This window comes from Lasiosphaeria miniovina (assembly GCF_030549165.1).
Source record: "Lasiosphaeria miniovina strain SMH2392-1A chromosome Unknown B0T26scaffold_2, whole genome shotgun sequence".
In the NCBI taxonomy this organism is placed as follows: Eukaryota; Fungi; Ascomycota; class Sordariomycetes; order Sordariales; family Lasiosphaeriaceae; genus Lasiosphaeria; species Lasiosphaeria miniovina.
Window position 1 is genome coordinate 729411 of NW_026848221.1, and position 18388 is coordinate 747798.

Consider the following 18388-nt stretch of genomic DNA (forward strand, 5'->3'; position numbering starts at 1 on the left):
GCTCTACGTTCGACGCAAGAAACAAGTCACCCCTACCTGACCTACATCTAGATTCTCAATAGAAATTTAAAACCGACATATTCTCTCCACCAACTATCTAAAGACATTCAGCAATGCAACCTTTGGTTCTATTTCTTCAGCAGTCCAAGACATTTCCTGCACGTTTTTTCGAGGCGCACAGCTACAGATCCCGGCTTGCCTTCATACTCTTGCCAGCTAACACCAGCTATCAATCGCATTCTCCCTCATCGGTATTACCTTAGCATGGATGGTATGGATCTACCCCCCCCCCCCCCTCCCGTTTGACATCATAGTTGGCTCTCCTACTAATAATGTAATCCACATCCAGTCACTCGGTACACTCGGACACGGGCCGAGGGTCCGTCAGCCGGTACGGGACTCCAAGCTAGCAGCTGGTGCCATCAGTGCAGCTCGCCGCCACCAGACAGTCAAAGCAGCACCCATCTCCGAGTCGGAATTGACTCCAGCATTCCGCGATGGGTGCCCGGTTCGACGGTGCGATACGTCTTCTGCGCCAAGACTTTCTCGGACCCAAACCTGGCCGCCTTCGTCTCGGCCAAGCTGGTCGAGGCAGCGCTCATGTGGAGGAGCAAGGGCGTGACCTTTGAGCACGCGTGCCCCGGCCACGAAGCCACCTTCAAGGTTGTATACATGGAAGACGGCGGCATCAATCCCCTGGCGAGCTCCTTCTTCCCCAACCGCGGCCCGGCCGAGGCTCGCACGCTGTGCATATACCAGGCAGCCCTCGCCCGGCCCCACATCAAGTACCTCGCCAACGTCCTCGCCCACGAGCTAGGCCACATCCTGGGCCTGCGCCACGAGTTCGCCGGCTTGGTCGAGGCCGGTTCCGTCCGCTGGGGAAGGTCGAATAAGAATTCGGTCATGAACTACCACGCCAAGCTGAGGAGGTACCGCGTGTAGAAGCAGGATCTTGCCGACCTAGAGAGCTTCTACAGTTCGACCAAGACGAAGCACAGGGGGCTGCCGATCTACACGCTCCATCCCCCGACCTACTTGTACGACTGAGTACCTGGCGGATGGGAAACCCGCTTTCTTGGGACAGGGCGAGCCATTCTCGGAGTTTGGCGTCGACAGACTGTGTGCGGTTTAACAGGATATGGATTCATGATGTTTTGTTTTGTTTCGTCTATTCTAGGAGTGACTTCTATAGTTAGTCTGTCACCAAAGTGACATAGCTTTTTTGAGTAGCGATCATAAGCGCCAATATTCAACATTGTTACGGACCATTCAATCCCCACCTGTAATTAAGCGTGAGCCGATCGGACAACCACATTGGAAGTCAACCTTGTGCGGGTCCTTGCATAAGATGCTCGTACCTCCTTTGGGATTTGGTCGGGTGTTGGACGGCCCCAGGCATCTCTGCATTCCCACCAGCACCGGCGCCGGCACCAGCATCTTCGGCGTGTCCAGCAGACGATGGGCAAGGCTCTGGCTGGTGAGTAATTTCTCCCCACTTCCACCCTTTGACAACCCTCGACACTGACATCGCGACACCCAAATGGAACCCATCACCATCGCCACAGCCGCGGCGGGCTGCGTAAAGCTGATTTACGAAGTGGGTAGGGGTGTTGCGTCGCTCCGGTCCATGATACAGGGCATCCAAAGGGTCGACAGCATTGTCGCGGGCTTCCGGGGCGAGCTCGACGCTCTCGACGCTCTGAGTTATGCCCTCGCCGTGCTCAGCACCGAGATTGGGTCGTCCAAGGGCACCCTGCCCGCCGCCGTGTCCAAGTGGTGGCGCACTGCAAGCCTCGAACGTATTCTGGAGAGCACCGTCAAGACTCTTAATTGCCTGCGTATCATCTTTGGCGAGATGAGCAAGAAGCGACGCATGCTGGAGAAGACGCGGAGGTATTAAACCTCCAAGCAGGACGAAGAAATCCGCCATCTTCGCAACTGCATCGGCACCTATGTTTCTTGCCTGAATCTCCCCGTCATCTTGCTAGCCAAGTGAGTCCTCTACACATAACCTGGAGCTGTATCTATTGTGAAGGGAGGCATGTATGAGAGTCAAGGCTGCAAGTAGGAATGACTGTATTCGTAAAATAGCTAAGCTAAGGAAAGGAAAAGGAAAAGAAGAAGCCTGCGGTTCCTGCAGGCCGTGGTTTCGTGGTGGGGAGGGGAAATTGGGGTAGTCCCAATTGGGAAGAGTGGGGCTCGATTTAGGGGCGTGGGGTTACAGGGTGGCGATTTGGGGGCGTGGGGTTACAGGGTGGAGCCTGCAGCCAGGGCATGGTTGCGGTACCACGGACCATAGTTCGGCCGTACCGTAACATCTGTTATCTGGCAGCATCTCAGCATTTCAAAGTCTCTCAACAACGCTAAAAGAAGTGAAGCGGAGCAAGTTCCGGTATTTAAATCGACATTGAACGAAACGGCAAATCTCATTGACATGGCGAGTGGTATCTCGTTTGGGGTCAGGACAGTGGCAACCAAGCTATCTACTCGTGGCTCCACGATCAACTCCGCGTCAACTGTCAGGGGTGGTGTTGATACAGATGCCGCTACTCCCGAGTCTGACGAGATTGACCTAGGTCGGATAGACGAAGATCTCGCATCACTATTCAACGTTGCCTTTCCGGCAAGGAACAACGACTAGGTGCTTTCCTGGATTCGCAATATTCCTGCAATATCTGAAGGACCACATGCCGCGCCATCAATACGGAATCCCCGCACAGGGGTTGAGTGGAATGGCCGTGCATTAGTAAAGACCAAACCAAGTGCGGACTTGCCGCACAGAAGAGCCACGCCCCAACAGGAATTTCTCAACCGGAAGCTGAGAAGAGCCGTCGAACTTGTCGATAAGGACAAAATGACACCCGCGATTGAGATGCTGTATAGCATTGTGACTAGCAGCCTGACGCCAAGTATTCAACTGGACCAAGACGTCTACAAGCTCAACGCACGCGCTTTGCTAACTCCAGTCTTGAACATTCTAGGATCCAGGAACTTCTCGCCGAAGTTCCCCGCGTAAACTTGGAATCAGTGGGCCTCGCATCCGACGAAGCACATAGGCTCGTGTCACTCGGACGTTTCCAACAAGCCACGGGGTATATCCTGACAGCGCGCGGGAGCTTGTTGAAAGCAAACGGTATCGACGTCGACCGTATCATCTCCAGATCGATAGACTTTTGCCTAGCCCGTTGTACTGTCAGCTATCTCAACTCGCGTCACCCCAGTCCTTCATTTATTTCTAGGGCCCCCTCGCTGGTGTTACCATTTCGCTTAGATACGATATCAGGTGATTTTCTCTTAGGAATTTGATCAATTCCTAGGCCAGATAGCGAGACTGTCAGGAAACTTGAACACGCAGTCAGTCGACAATCTAGTCATACCTCATCTGCCCCCCATCTCCCCGGCCACGGCACCAGTGGACGAAATGTTTTTGATGAGGTACGAGACTCTAGCGGCGTTGAACGGCCTGTTTGGTGTCTGGCGCATGGCAAATAAATACGGCCAACAGGCCCTTGACGGGCGATGCCGCCTCGCCGGGCGCGACAGCGAATCCGTGCACAGAGTCGTCGTATTGATGGCACACATCGCCACCCTATATAGACCCGGGAACGTGGACGCAGAGGTGTGGCGGGAGATGCTCCCCAAGGACACTAGAATCAAATCCTTGCTGGGGCCAGTAACGAACAGCGGAAGAACAGCGGAAGAACAGCAGAAGAACAGCGGAAGAACAGCAGAAGAACAGCGGAAGAACAGCAGAAGAACAGCGAAAGGCTGGCATGAGGTAGTGATGCCGTGAAAACAAGTGGTGAGAGCTGGTGGTAATAGATGCATGCTGTGATTTATTACAATCAACCCCCCCCCCCTATAATCAATAACTATCCCTTCAACGAGCACATATTTAGCAACTTCATGGCGATTACATTGTAACTACTGAGGAGTCATAAAGCCCCACAAGTCAAAGACAGAGCTGAAAAGGCACAGCTTACTCTCTCTAGTCCTAGGAACTGCGTGACATCACAAAATGGCCAACGACCTCGCGGTGGAGATATTAGTCATATAACCAGCCGTCGGTGCAATATTTAAACAGATCGGCAGCCCTGTAGCAACGACCCCGTCGGTTAGCTGGCCCCGATCGGGTCGCAAGATGCAGTCAGCACCAATCACTCCACCAGTCACTCCACCAGCCTGCGTCGTTCGAGACGTCGTAATCACTAGACTAAGCGGCCTGTCTCTACGAGATCCTCGTTGCTCGGTCTTTTCCGTCACGTCCCTGAGCAGGGCCATGAATGAAGCAAATAGCCCTTTAAACAGGCAATTAGTCAACCTATGCCCACAGAAGGATTACAAAGCGTATCCTGACAAACCGGAGATGATCGACATTTTTTCTAGCGCCTAGAGCCGTGATATTTCTATTGATATTTCTAAGGGGACGCCGCGTTGGTGCACATATCCACAAGTAGTAGTGCCTTATATACCTCGGCAGGCAAGAAGGAATAACGTCGGCAGCATCCAGGAGTCTTGCGTTACATGTTGATCCACTCTGTCTAGCTGCATGCCGCCATACACAAGAACCACGCCTCTAATCAAATTGCGGTAGCCATGCCGGAAGCGCAAAAGGCTCAGGGGCGGCTGACAAATGCACAGACCAAAAAGGCGGCGACAAATCCTTCACCGGCCCATCCGAGGAACCTCTGCTGTCCGGCGGCTGGGCTGCTTGTTTTCTATCCGTAACACACAATTCGCTCCCCTTAAAAGCCATGGCTTCATGATCCTGTCTTTCAGCTCCCCTGCATGGTTTTGCCGGTTCACCAGGGAGCAAGAGATATGCAAAGACCGTGTACACACTGGTGACCATGCAAGCACGGGATGAGGTTGACGGTGAGTAGTGTCAGACATAAATGGAGTATTGGTGATACGAGGCGAGGTAAGCAGTATTACGGAATTAGCAAGGTCGCCTTTACGAGGGAGCTGCCGCCGGTCAAGATCCCCCCGTATAAGTACCACCTTTCACCTTGAACACAAACCACAGGCACCGTTTTCTGTAACACATACACATACTCATCCACCCAGCTCGCACCATGCTCCGACGTCTCCTCCTCCTCAGCACGCCCCTCGCCGCCGCGGCCGGGAGCATCCACGGGCCCTCACCCACCAACAGATGCTCGGACGTGACATTAAATCTCACAGCCACGAGCCAGAACCTCGTCTTCGAGTCGCCGCCAGACCCGGCCGACGCTACGGCTAGCGTAGCCTTCATCAAGAGCGTCTGGAACGGCACGCTACCCGCCACGCTCGGCACGGCCGCCGTCACGGGCACTTTTTCCATCCGCGGCACGTACTGCACCCCCTCCAATCCCTCGCCACCCGGCGCCGCCGACACGCTCGAGATACTGCTGCACGGCATCACGTACGACAAGGCCATGTGGGCGGGCTACGGGCTCGGCGGCGGCGCGTACAACTGGCACGCGCACGCCGGCGCGCGGGGGTACGCGACGCTGGCGCTCGACCGGCTCGGCCACGGCGCGTCGAGCAAGCCGGACCCGCTGGCCGGCGTGCAGCCGGCCATGCACATCGAGACAATCCGACAGATCATTGCCGCAGCACGCGGCGACGGCTCTTCCCCGCCCGCCCTGCGCGCTGCGTTCGGTGGCAGGCGCTTCGCGCGCGTCGTGCTCGTCGGCCACTCGTACGGCTCGTACCTGGCGCCGGCGGTGGCGAGCCTGCACCCGGGCGTGGTCGACGCGCTGGTGCTGACGGCGTACAGCACGACCTTCTCGTTCGCGTCGCTGCTGGCGGCGCAGTTCGGCGGCGCGGCGGTCGTGGACCCGACGCGCTTCGCGGGCCTGCCGGCAGGCTACGTGGCGCAGGCCAGCGCGGCGGAGCGGCAGGCGGCGTTCTACGCCGGGGGGTATGACCCGGCCGTGGCGGCGGCGGACTTTGCGCGTGACGACACGCTGACCACGGGCGAGTTTGGCGGGTTCACGGCGCTGGTCGGGCCCGCGGTCGCCGCGTTTGCCGGGCCCGTGCTGGTCGTGTCGGCGGATAGGGATGGGTTGACGTGTCAGCAGCCGCTGGCTGCGTGCGAGGCGATCCTGGCCAAGTCGCATGCCGATGCGTTTCCGTATGTGACGGATTACACCTTCTTCGTCCCGCGGAACACGGGCCACGACCTCACGCTGCACTTCTCAGCCCCGAGCACGTTCGCGCGCGTGCATGACTGGTTGGATCAGCGGGTGTAGGGTGGGTGGGTAGCGTGGGTGACGTAGGGGGCTTGTGCTGTTGGCGTTGTTTGGATTTCAGGGCGCATTTGCGCACCTGCGCGCCGCACTTCGAGGCTATGTTGGGTAGATCGGAATAATACCTACGCATCTGTCCCAGACCATACTATAGCCCAGGGCGTGCGCATTCATCGGCACTTGAGCTCGTTCCACTGGCCTACGTGTTAGCTGCTGTACGGAACAGTCGGCTGTTAGCTCGAATTATGTCAGCGCTAGAATCCGCAGGAGCGCACGCATGCTCCCTGAGTTGGGTTCTTGAAGCTTCGGCGACAACCAACACTGCTGCGTCATCTATAGTATTCGTCCTCCCCATACGCCTAGTGCATTTGTAAGGGTTACACCAGGCCTTGACTTGATCCTAATCCCACCCGGATTCCGGATTCCGGATTCCGTGGCTGGTTACATCCGGGAAGACTCGGAAGCATGTTGGCGCGTTGTCAATGTATTTATCCGCCGCGCAATACCCTAGGGATACGTACTTTTATATCCGACTCGATAGCGCAACTAGTTCACTGATTCCGGTTTGTTAGCACAGCCACGAAACACTAAACAGAATCATCCCTGAATCGCTCGCCGCGTTAGTTAGTCTGTGGCGTAGCTGCCCCTTTTCATAAACTCTCACTCCCATTCCGTCCCTTGACCGTCTTCTCACTATTATCACTACTAGCACACCATCACCACCAGCACACCATCATCACCAGCACACCATCACCACCAGCACACCATCACCACCAAATACCATCACCACCAGCACACCATCACCACCAGCACACCATCACCACCAGCACACCATCACCACCAAACACCATCACCGCCAAACACCATGGCCTCCAAAATCACCCTCTCCAACCCCACCATCCCGCGGGGCTCACTGATCCTCGTGACGGGCGCCAACGGGCTGATCGCGTCGCACGCCGCCGACCAGCTGCTGGCCGCCGGCTACCGGGTGCGCGGCGCCGTCCGCAGCGCCGCCAAGAGCAGCTACCTGACCGAACTCTTCACGGCACGGCACGGCCAGCGCCCCCAACCCTCCCCACTCTTCGAGCTGGTAGAGGTCCCCGACGTGGCGGTGCCGGGGGCGTGGGACACGGCGGTGCGCGGCGTGGCGGGGATCGCGCACGTGGTCGGCGCCGTCGAGATGGCGCCGCAGGACGCGGACGCGGCCGCAGCGGCGGAGCTGAAGTGGCAGGTGGCGCTGCTGGAGGCGGCGGCGCGCGAGGCTTCGGTGAAATCGTTTGCGCTGACGGCGTCGGCGTGGGCCGCGTGGACGCCCGACGCGGCCCGGCGCGGCGTGGTGCTGGGCGCGGACAGCTGGAACGACGAGGCCGTGGCGCTGGCGCGCGACGCGGCCGTCCCGCCGCAGGCCAAGGGCATGGCCGGGTTCATGGCGGTCAAGACACTGGTGGAGCGCGGCGTGTGGGAGTGGGTGCGACGCACGAGGCCGGCCTTTGCCTTTAATACGCTGCTACTTGATACCGTCATCGGCGAGGTGCTAGACCCGCGCCACCAGGGCATCCCGTCGACGGCCGGCATGGTGCACTGGGTGTGGGAGGGCAAGCACGCCGCCGTTCTGGATTCCATGGCGCCGCAGTGGCACGTCGACTGTCGCGACGCGGGGCGGCTGTTCGTAGCGGTGCTGGCGTCGTCGCCGCGCGTGGATAGGGAGCGCGTCTTTGTGTTTGGCGCACGGTACAGCTGGCGGAGGGTCTGGGAGATCCTGCGCACGCTGTACCCGGAGCACGAGATGAGGGCGCCCAAGGAGACCGGGTGGGACCAGACCGAGGTGCCGAATCAGCGCGGCGAGGAACTGCTCAGTTGGGTCGGGCAGACGAGCGGCTGGACGACCTTGGAAGAGAGCGTGAAGATGAATGCAGCGAGCTGGCTGCAGCTGGACAGCCCCGTTGCGGCCGACGAGAAATATGTACAACTAAGCGGGAGCTAGGGAAGAGGTGTTGCTATTGCGTGTGCGACAGCAAGACAACATTGGATGGCATGTACTGTCGACGGAAAAGGATAGGAGTGCGAATTATTATTATATTAGTTTTTATATGTCAAGGCATGAGTGGCAAGCAGGACGCTGCGTGCTACCTGCGCGCCGGGCACGAGGCGCAATACTTTTTGCAAAAGTCGCAAACCCTCTCTCCCTGCGATATGTAGTCCCCGCAATCGCACGTACAGTTACAGGTGTCGACGGCAGGGTGGATGTCGACGGCAAGGTGGATGTCGACGACGTGGCGGGTGGGATACATGCCTAGCGTGATAAAGTAAACTGCGAAAATTAAAGAGGACCTGGTAATGGCCTGAAGTTGGCCCTGGAAAACCAAGAGCTTGTGGTAATAAATGCGGTTGTAGTTGCTTCGGAGAGACCAAGGCACGGGCGGAAACCGAAAGACAAGTTATAGGGATAGCCGGCCAAAGGTCGGAGCAGTCTTTATTAGCGCTGCTTTATTCGAAACAAGAAGCCTTGTCGAGAGTGGAGGCAAAAATCTTGTTGAGCTTTGTCGGTTATGGAGGTGGGGACATAAGAACAAAGGCGGCCGTGGCACTCACCACACGGCCAGGTTGTGCATAATGTGCGATTGTCGTACACCAAACTAAACGCTGCTGTTCTAACTGACAAATCGAGGCTGGCGAGAAGCTATGCTCCGGCGCGCCCAGGTGCCCTGATCCGCTCTCCGCTGTAGCTAGGCAGAGAAACACCACTGCACGGTACCGTGCCTGCCATATTTTCAAGATGAATCTTGCTCCCCAAAGTCTCGCAATACACTGGCCGTCCTGTCTCGCGGCGCGGCATACGGGCAGCTAGCGTCTTGGATGACGTGAGCGAGAGGGCCGGCATGACTCTACACCGCTGAGCCCCCCCCGCCATATATATATGTGTGTATATCTTGACTCTTTCCGCCATTCTCATGTGGGAACGGGGTGTGGGTTGTTGCCGACCGTCTTGTATAGGTCTCTGAGCTCAAAGGCCTCGTGGCCGCCCTCGGGGACTTCGCCAATGACACGCGCAGGCTGGCCGGCGACAATGCTGAAGCTGGGTATGACCATGTTGGGGGGGATGATGGAGTCGTCGAGGACGCGCACGTAGTCCTTGATGATGGCGAGCTCGCCGACGACGACGCGGGCGCCGATGTGGACGTGGCTGCCGACCGAGGCGGCCTGGACGACAGAGCCGTGGCCGACGAAGACGTGGTCGCCCATGCGCAGGGGCATGTAGGTGAAGGCACCCTTGTAGAAGCGGCCCGAAGGGCGCAGACAGCTGGCTCGGCTGAGGAAGCAGTAGCGCCCAATCGAGACGGCCGTGTTGTTAGCGGAGGCGCCCGACGACGACGCCGCCGACGCCGACTGCACGGATCGCACGAGGTCGCCGCGGATCATGACTTCGGGCTGGATGACTGTCTTGCCGCCGAGAATGATGTTCTGGGTGCCGACGAGTGTCGCTTTGCGAGCCACCTTGTTGCCCGTGTCCTACGCCCAAGCAATGGTTAGCGGACATGGCTAACCAGACCTCGGCTGCGCGTTTCCTACCGTCTCAATATACTCGCCGCGCGGTGGTCGTCTCGACATATTGTTGGCTCGTAGTGTTAGTTCGTGGCAATTTCGGGGTTTGTGCTTGCTTAGGCTGCGCAATTGTTAAGCCAAGGTGGGATGCAGGTCACAAAAGTCGCGTTCGCGCCCGACAGTCGACGTTGAAGCTCCAAGCTCCAAGATAAACCACTTTCCCGCTATGGGATCGGGTGCAAGGGTGCTTATGGGGACAGAACCAGTCTTAGCAGGCCTAGCTCTGCAGGAAACCCACTATTCCACAGCACGCTAACACCTCCCCGGTCGCTGGAATGCGGACACGTAATGATCGTGCACCGCAACCAACGTGCTACATCGTAACTCCCAATTGACGACGACAGAGGAACCCTCAGATTCGGAACCATTCATCGCCAAGCTACTATGCAGACACATTGTCGCCATATAGAGATGATGTATATTGCCTTTCTCAGCATTTCCATCTTTCGCGAGCCGCGGTTCCACAATTTCCACGAGGCTCGGAGACGAGAAAGTTACCGTACTGGAATTAGGGAGTTCGAATACCTTGGTACGGATTAACGCAAGCACTCCACTGGAAGAAAAGTCTAAACCCCAACGGAACAGTCCAATGTTCACCACCCAAAACACAAACAGCCTCACTTTCCAGGCGTGTCCCGATATGCCGGCGGGAGGAAGCCGTCGACCGCCGCCTTGATCTGCATGGCGAGCGTGTGCGAGTGCCAGCGGTGGTACTGCGTATGGCCGCCCATGACCCAGTAGCTGTCGAGCCGGCTCTGGCGCTTCCACATGCCGCGGATCTCGCCCTCGACGTCGACGCCCCACGTGCCATCCAACCTGGCAGCGATCTCGCGGGGACCGAGCTTGCCCTCTGCAGCCGGCCCGTCGCCGCCCCCGAGAACCTCAGCCGCCGTGTCGCGCACATTCTTGTCGCTGAACCCGGTGCACCAGATGACGGCGTCAGCGTCCAGCTCGCTACCGTCCGAGAAGCGCAGCCCCGTCGCCGTGAACGCGACGGGCTCGACGCCCGCCTTGACGCCGACATTGCGCTCGGCCAGCAGTGCCGACCCGCCGACGTCGATGTAGTGCCCGCCGCCGCGCTCGATCAGGTTGTGCAGGATGCTGGCGTCGGGGTGCGCGCTGTCGACCACGGGGAACCCCGCCGCCGCCACCGCGCGGTACCGCTCCGGCTCCCGCGCCGCCATGGCCGCGAACCGGCCCCGCACGAGGTGCCCGTCCACGCATGCCGGCATCGTGTTGAACTGCCGGTCTACAATTGCTACGCCGTGGATGTCGTAGGCGCCCGTGGCGTGCGGGTCGAAGACGTAATCGGCCGGTAGTAGGTAGGTAGGTGAGCGAACGACCATGGTTGTGTCGAGGCCGGCCGAGTGGCAGTCGCCCAGCACGTCGAACGCCGTGTTGGCCGAGCCGATGACTAGCACCGACTAGATTCTATCAGCATGGTGCAAGCTGGGTGGGGTGGCTTGTCACAGAGCTTGCCTTGGCCCCGGCGCCTGTCAGCTCGTGGGCATTCTTGTATGCCACCGAGTGGATGCTGACGCCCTTGTACAGGCTGCTGTCGGCCATCGGGGGGAGGTACGGCTTCTGCGACGAGATTCCCGTTGCTTGCACGACGTGCTTCGCGAGGGCTGTGCGCAGGGCATCGGGGGTCTCGAACCGCACTTCCCACTGCTTCTTTTCCGGGTCGTAGGTTGTGGACCGGATCGTGGCCGAGTAGATGGCGTCGAGGTTGAATGTCGCCACATATCGCTTCACTTGCTCTGCCAATTCATCGCGCAAGAGCAAGTGTGGTGTCTGGAGCTTTTCGCCGTAAGCTAGAGTGGAGTGGTGGCCGTGATGGTCAGACACCCGCTCGTTTTTCACCGAAAGACTAGGTCAACAGGCCAATGACTAACACAAGAAGGGCAGCTCGCAGGACGAAGTCGGGAGGTGGAATCGCATGCTGTCGTAGCGGAGAGCCCAGTTATCCCCGGGCCGGGCATTCCGCTCCATCATGACGCTTTCAACGCCGAGAGCCTTGAGGCGCGCGGCGAGAGTGACCGCACTAGAGCCAACAGAGGTGGCGCCTGTCAGCCTCGGCTGCACCTACACTCACAGGCTTTGGTTGGCTCCTTACTTACGCATTCCCACCCCCGATGATGAGGACGTCCGTGTCGATCGTCTCTAGACCGTCGAGCTGTCTGCCTGGGGACTGAAGCAGCGACTCGTCCTCGGGCTGCACGTCGAAGTTGTCGAGCACCGTGACCAGGACCCAAACCTTCCACTCGACTACCCCGTCTGTTTTTACGGGCACTAGTAGCATGCTTCCGCTCGCCGTGGCCGCTGGCGACGTTGTCTTGAAGGCAATCGGACACGACATGAATTGCTGCGTTGGTTAATCAGCACGTCGTCAGCCGAGCTCTCACTGACATGTATCTGTCGCCAACGGGGGCTACTGCTTACTAGAGTCTCCGATATGGGGATGTAGCGCGCCTCCTCCTGGAGCTTGAACCCCTCAGGCACGCCCCTCAGCGCCTCGGTCTCCAAGAGGCTCGCGGCGATGACGGCGGGCGTGGTGAAGCTGCGCAGGTGGTACGTCAGCGCCAGCTGGTCGCGCCAGTACGCCTGCTCGGCCAGGAAGCAGCTCGCGAGCGCCGCGGCATCACCCGCGGCCACGGCGGCGTTGAACGCGCTCAGCACGGCAGTCGCCCGCTGGCTTGGCGCGTCGCCCGCCATGGAAGCGGGGTCGACTGTCCCGGCGGCCACGACGGGCAGCGGCTGCGCCGCCATCATCTTGCGCAGATCGCCCCGTGGCGGGTAGTCGCCCTCGTGCGCGGGAGGGATTTGGCTGACTGTTTCTAGTGTCAGTATGGCCTCGAGATCTATCATTTGTCTGTGAGTCGAGTTGGAGGCTCACCGGAGCCCATGTTGAATGTTTCAAGGCCGTGAACGGTAGAGAAGGGAAATAGTTGGCATGTAGCGTTGCGGACAGATTTGGTTTACTTGGGAACCGGACGGGAAGATTTAACAACAAAACCAAAACTTACTCCTCTTTATATCCCCCTCTCGAGTCCAGCGGTCCTTATCATGGCTTCTTGTTTGCGGGTTGGCTGATTCAGCAGACTGCATGTTGATTAACCAGACAAGACGCCTACAAAGGGTTCAAAGTGTGCCACTCTATCGGAATTCCGGGATGCCGAATGCCTGAGCTCACACCCAGCACGCCTCGTCCACTCCAGCATGTCCTGTTGACCCCTTCCCAAGCGCGCGGGTGGTTTACATCACCGGTTTGGCCATCGTTATCTTTGCTGAATAAGGCGCACGAAGAAACCTCGCCGGACCAAGGGAATCCCTTCTCGGCTTTGCCGCGACCGACCACTCGCGCCCCGCAGGATCGGGGTCGTCGGCTGGCGAGAGGGGTGGCTGGGGGCGCTGCACGTTACACCCACCGGCCATTTCGGCCTATTCGCGTCGACGGAGATAAACGGGCTTCAAGCGCCGAATTCTGTCAGGTGCATTGTGTTGCGCTACACTGCCGGTGTGATTGACCCATGCTGCAGACCAGATCATTCGACTCCTCGCTGGCGACCTACGTAGTGGAGGGCTATTAGTGAAGTCAGGGCTGGCAAAAACGCAAACAAATCAAATCGGGACCCTATAATTGCTTCGTTTGAACCGGACCAGGCCGTATTTGAAGCCAAAAAGTCATGTTTGGATTGATTTGCACACTTGGGTTGATTTGAACCGGATCTGAATAAAATTAATCCGGCCCGGGCCATATAAAACTCTGCAACCCGGGACGCCGGAAGCCAGTGATGCCCAACATCTAGCTTCAAAAAAAAGGCCATTCGCTACCAATTAACAAGGCATAGAAGCTTGTGAATGGCACCACCCTGAAGCCCGTGTCTTTGAAGCCCAGTAATCAGTTTAGCGATACTAAATAGCCTCTCGTAGTCCGCCGGTATCGCCGGTATCGAAAGGGTGTTAAAGGCCATGCGTGTAAGGCGTGGAAAGTCGTCTTTCCTGTCATTCCACCGACCCAGTATGTTATTAATAGGTTTGACTACTTCCTAAAGGTATTGCTGAAACTTTGATCTGTTGGCGGCGGGCTCAACGTAGTAGTTATGCCCCGTAAGGTAATCGTTGGACCGGTCGCGGTCGGCTGTACACGGTACGGTAGGGCCCTCGATGTGGGGGTAATGCGAGTCGAAGAACGCAGTTACTAGGGCCATAATATTGAGACCTTGTTCTTCTTCCCCTTAAATGAATATAAATCTAGGTATTTATGTCAATAGGTAGGGTGTTCAGGTCGACTGCCCTCAGGGCTTCGAGTTGGCTCGCGAAGGTGCCTGTGGCCTGACTGGCGAAGAAAGCGGTGAATTCGAAAGGAGGGGGGCTCGCGGCCCGGTTTGACGCCGGGGAGCCCGCTTGACTGTCGCAAAGGCTTGACATCGTAAGAATAACTTCGAAGTAGTATGTAGGCGTAAGAAGGCGAGGTTTGCAGTCGCGTAGGCATATAGGCGAGGTTTGCGGCGGCCTGGGTCAATTTTTGCAGGAATACTGAGCCTGCCATGCAAATACAGATGTTGGATTCACCAGGGTACCGGTACTGGAATCAACAGGGCGTAACTGTACGCCGAAAGCTGGTGGTTCAAGTGATGAATTGCAGATGTGTGTTCTTCTCTCTAGCTTTCTGGCAGTGCCAGAAAGCCCCTTCTTATACTACTATTGTGGTAGCGAAGTGGGTGGCGAAGTCTCTATCTAGAGCCTTCGAGGCCCTTCTGCTTCACAAATTCCAACAACGGAGTTTTCGCCCTGGAAGTCCACTTTTCCCTGGCCACGGAAGTTGCCGCTCGTGCCCTGCACCATGGTAAAAAATGGGCCTCTATCCACCTTGACTTGCATTTGGTAGATTTCTCGAGATATTTTTACCCTTAAAACGCAGTTTTTCATGGCACGGAACTTGCCGTTGATGCCTTATTCTGGGGGGAAATGGCCTGGGAAAATGCCCCACATCTATCAAATATAATCAAAGCAATTCAAATATTTACGACTTCATATTTGCTTTGTTTGAACGATATTTTGGCTCTATTTGATTTGTCTATATTTAGATTACGTTGATTTGCATTGAAATATTTGCACTGTTGACAGCCTTGAGTGAGGCATTGTCGACTGTTGTCCGACTTGAATCACCGGCCCGGCTCGAGTCCGAGACTGTGACTGTGACGTCGGTCCGGCCCACGGCTGAGCAGCATGTCACTGAGAGTGCCGAGTTGAACGGCAAGCCGGTGTTAGGTGTGGCCAAAAGGGGCTTACTGTAAGGAAAAGGACACCCCAAACACCAACTGCGCGCACAGGGTGCGCGCCCACCACTTGTCACCAACTGGCTAGAACACTGCCAGCTGGCATACGCTACGCCGTGGCGCCACGACCACAGACTGATGCCCGGGCCGAACCCCTGAGCAGGTATATAAACAATGGCCCTCGCCCATCTTCCTTTGCGAGGGCCAGGTTGAAGTCTTACACCAATACAAGTCATTGCTCCCCTACCTTCTTGCCTGCATTGTGACCACCTTGATCAGGCGTACCTACCTTCTCTTACACTTACGGCCGATAGATGGGCCAGGTGGCGTTTCTCCCGCGCAGAGTAACGGATGACGTTCGAGTTGAAACCGAAAACGGTGTCTAGTTGCGAACACGAGCTTGGTGTAACGTGATTATTGTCCAGTGAAAGATGGGTAGGAAGGCAGGTTAGTGAGAAGGAAAGGGACATGTCTGTTTCGCAGGCCGGGGTTCATTTCGCGAGATGTCGGTATTCTTCGTTGCTTGTATTGTTGGCCACACCTCTTTGGGATTTGCTCAATGAAGGTCTGCTGTCAGACATCAGAAATGATCGTTGACTGGGGAGAGGAAATATGATGTAACCAGCCGTCCCATTTAGAAAATTCACCGGGAATATGGTGTGATGTTGGGTTTACGGTTGAGGAACATGTACCCGAGCGTACTCTTAATTTCACGCACTCTTAATCGGTCGTTAGTTAGCACAAAATTACTTTGCAGACGTTTCAATGCTTGTCGTTTGTTCCTCCGAGTAAAGTTCATCCATAAGTAAACTTGTCATAATAACCACCGACCCGCTAGTACGATGATGGTGTGATATTTGGGTTTCTAGTTAATATTCACCATGCATAACTGTGTTATTAGTCTTCTGGTATTGTTGAAATGACGCGCTAGTCAACCACACGGAGGTGGCTGTGGTGGCACATGGCCATAGGTTCTATATAAGTGGCCGTAGGCCACTTCCACCCTCTGTCTTCTAGATACACAGACATGAACAAATCCACCACTTGAACCACCAGTTTTCGGCGTGCAGTTACGCCCTGTTGCTTCCAGTACCGGTACCTGGTGATTCCAACAGGTATCGTATAAGGCTCGATCTGGACGGATTACCTCAGGCAAGGTAGATTAGGGTAACGTATTTTATAAGCGAATGCCCCATATAAGCGAATGCCCCATATAAGCGAATGCCCCACGCCCCACTACTCTACCACAATTATCTACAACTATTCCACCACAACACTAGGAAATGACAATAATTGAACTAGGAATAGATAAACCAGACAATTCTCCAGCCTCCTGACAGGTTCTTGCATTATGGCCAGGCTTTCCACACACACCACAACACCGAGCCTTCGTACGAGCCCCCTTGCACTACCACCACTTTGCCTTGTTTCCTGGGCTAACTGCTCACCCACGGCCTTCTGATCTAGTAGATCCTGTGCCTGTTGTACAGTAAGAGACCCTCCAAGCCGTAGACGTGTTTTTTTAGCCTCCGTAGCTTACTAAGCTCCTCATTGGCCTTTCGTAATGCCGAGACCTCTGTACGTAACAGGGCCACCTCATGCATCATAACCATTGTACCTTTAGCCAATTGGTCCACAGCAGTCAGCATAGGTGTCGGAGAGCTGCCTTGGTGGTTAGATATCCGGCCTTTAATAAGCTCCTTCTGTGAGGTAGCCTCTTGGGCGTTTTGTGGAGTCTGAGATAGCCAAGGTAGTGCGGTGTTTGGTGGTGAGGCTGGCGGAGTTGGAGTTCGAAGCCGAACAGTCATCTTAGAAAGTACCCTGCCTGGATCATGCGGTATAAGGCCAGCTCCAGCAAATGCTCCTTGGATGTTTTGGTCGATAAAGGCGATGAAAAATGCCTCTTTGAATGCATAGAGAAAATCCACCTTGGTGATATGTGTGATGTACATCCGCATTAACCCCTCGATTTGATCGCCGTAGGCCTTCTTCAATGGCCCAAAACAACCAACATCTAATGGCTGGACTAGATGTGAGGAATGCGGAGGCATACAGAGTGTAATAATGATATGTTTCTTGCAGTAGTTCTCGAAATTGTCGGAGTGGTGGCTTTCGTGGCCGTCAAGAATTAAGAGCCGGTATCTCCCCTTTGTACGAGATGTTGTATGGAGATCGAAGTGTTTGATAAAATCTAGGCCTTTCGTATTTGTAGTCCAGCCGTTGTCGGTTACTCCGATATACCAGGTCTCCGGAAGGCCACATTCATACCAGCCTTTCTGGTGGTATTTTCCTTTTAAGAGGATGAATGGTGGGATAGCCCAGCCTTGAGCATTTACTGCTTGGATAACTGTAGCCCACTCACGATTGCCAGGTTGGACTTTTTTAGCCTTCCCATAGCCATCAGAGGTAGTAACAACCATCCCAGTAGTAATCATACCCATCATAAAGCCAGTCTCATCGAAATTGTACATATCGTCGTCAAGGATGCCGTACTTGGCCTTGGTGTTATGTACTAGGGCAAACCACTCGCGAATAATCTCTGGATCTTCGCATTTAGCCCTCTGGTAGTCGTATCTACGCGAAAAACGCGTCCGGAGCTCTAGTTGGCGTTTGACGAAGTTGTGAGCCCAGAGCTTACCGACAGGGGGCGCGTCGCGTTCGCGTAACAATCGGTTAGCCATATCTTCCACAAAACGAAGCCGAGGAGGAAATGCGCGTGTGAAAAGCTCGCTTATATACTGAACAATCGTACTCTCCTCTAGATCCGTAAGTTTCCGTGAGTTGGCTGGAATATCGCGTCGTGAAGGCTGGCCGGCGCGTCGGCGCCTAAGAGTCTTAGGATCGACTTGATAGATCTTAGCAGCGCCTCGAATAGTAAGATCTGTATCTTTTTCGAGAGCCTGAATGGCCAAGATTAGCCTGGCTTCTTTTGACGGCGACCGCATTTCGAGTGGTGGAAAAAAGCGGTGTTGTAGGTGGAGGTGCTGATTTGTGTGGGGCGTGGGGCATTCGCTTATATGGGGCATTCGCTTATAAAATACGTTAGTGTTAATTCACCCACTTTCCCGCGGTTGTATCTAACTCTAACTAGAGTCAAAGTAGTAACTCCAGACATGTCGAAGGCGTCTAACCCAATGTCGCCCCTCACCTTGTTGGGGTATTTCACTTCGAGTTCTGGCAGGAACAAAGTTATTGTCGGCGGCTCTTCACTGTCTCAGGGAAACAAAGGGGCAGTTATATGTGGGATAGACAGGGCGACCCACTTATGCA

General features: G+C 56.0%; 8 protein-coding genes across 8 annotated transcripts; 3 read left to right on the forward strand and 5 right to left on the reverse strand.

Moving 5' to 3' along the window:
• B0T26DRAFT_107985 (uncharacterized protein) lies at positions 1-1132 on the forward strand. Its single transcript, XM_060433259.1, has 2 exons — positions 1-271; positions 350-1132. The coding sequence occupies exons 1-2, from the start codon at positions 265-267 to the stop codon at positions 940-942; spliced, it is 600 nt and encodes a 199-aa protein (XP_060299767.1). The 5' UTR covers positions 1-264; the 3' UTR covers positions 943-1132.
• On the reverse strand, positions 1065-2089 carry B0T26DRAFT_107988 (uncharacterized protein). The gene is made up of 2 exons (XM_060433260.1): positions 1281-2089; positions 1065-1183 (listed from the first exon to the last, which is right to left on the reverse strand). The coding sequence occupies exon 1, from the start codon at positions 1928-1930 to the stop codon at positions 1322-1324; it is 609 nt and encodes a 202-aa protein (XP_060299768.1). The 5' UTR covers positions 1931-2089; the 3' UTR covers positions 1065-1183; positions 1281-1321.
• A 1079-nt stretch (positions 2090-3168) lies between these two features.
• B0T26DRAFT_108012 (uncharacterized protein) lies at positions 3169-3920 on the reverse strand. Its single transcript, XM_060433262.1, has one exon. It carries the CDS (start codon positions 3826-3828, stop codon positions 3379-3381), a length of 450 nt encoding a protein of 149 aa, XP_060299769.1. The 5' UTR covers positions 3829-3920; the 3' UTR covers positions 3169-3378.
• Positions 3921-4452: 532 nt separating this feature from the next.
• B0T26DRAFT_809491 (Alpha/Beta hydrolase protein) lies at positions 4453-6236 on the forward strand (the record flags this gene model as incomplete). Its single annotated transcript, XM_060447257.1, has 2 exons — positions 4453-4875; positions 5248-6236. The coding sequence occupies exons 1-2, from the start codon at positions 4851-4853 to the stop codon at positions 6234-6236; spliced, it is 1014 nt and encodes a 337-aa protein (XP_060299770.1). The 5' UTR covers positions 4453-4850.
• A 520-nt stretch (positions 6237-6756) lies between these two features.
• Positions 6757-8700, forward strand: B0T26DRAFT_108001 (uncharacterized protein). Its single transcript, XM_060433261.1, has 2 exons — positions 6757-6869; positions 7044-8700. Exon 2 carries the CDS (start codon positions 7099-7101, stop codon positions 8215-8217), a length of 1119 nt encoding a protein of 372 aa, XP_060299771.1. The 5' UTR covers positions 6757-6869; positions 7044-7098; the 3' UTR covers positions 8218-8700.
• Positions 8701-9182: 482 nt separating this feature from the next.
• On the reverse strand, positions 9183-9842 carry B0T26DRAFT_640048 (trimeric LpxA-like protein; the record flags this gene model as incomplete). The annotated part of the gene is made up of 2 exons (XM_060437188.1): positions 9183-9743; positions 9804-9842. 2 exons carry the CDS (start codon positions 9840-9842, stop codon positions 9183-9185), a joined length of 600 nt encoding a protein of 199 aa, XP_060299772.1.
• A 611-nt stretch (positions 9843-10453) lies between these two features.
• On the reverse strand, positions 10454-12742 carry B0T26DRAFT_747310 (uncharacterized protein; the record flags this gene model as incomplete). The annotated part of the gene is made up of 6 exons (XM_060444836.1): positions 10454-11260; positions 11307-11650; positions 11732-11880; positions 11957-12201; positions 12279-12667; positions 12733-12742. The coding sequence occupies 6 exons, from the start codon at positions 12740-12742 to the stop codon at positions 10454-10456; spliced, it is 1944 nt and encodes a 647-aa protein (XP_060299773.1).
• A 2382-nt stretch (positions 12743-15124) lies between these two features.
• Positions 15125-15354, reverse strand: B0T26DRAFT_692284 (uncharacterized protein; the record flags this gene model as incomplete). The annotated part of the gene is made up of 1 exon (XM_060441158.1): positions 15125-15354. A coding segment is annotated over one exon (230 nt), but the record flags the coding sequence as incomplete, so codon positions are not given.
• Between the last annotated feature and the right edge of the window lie 3034 nt (positions 15355-18388).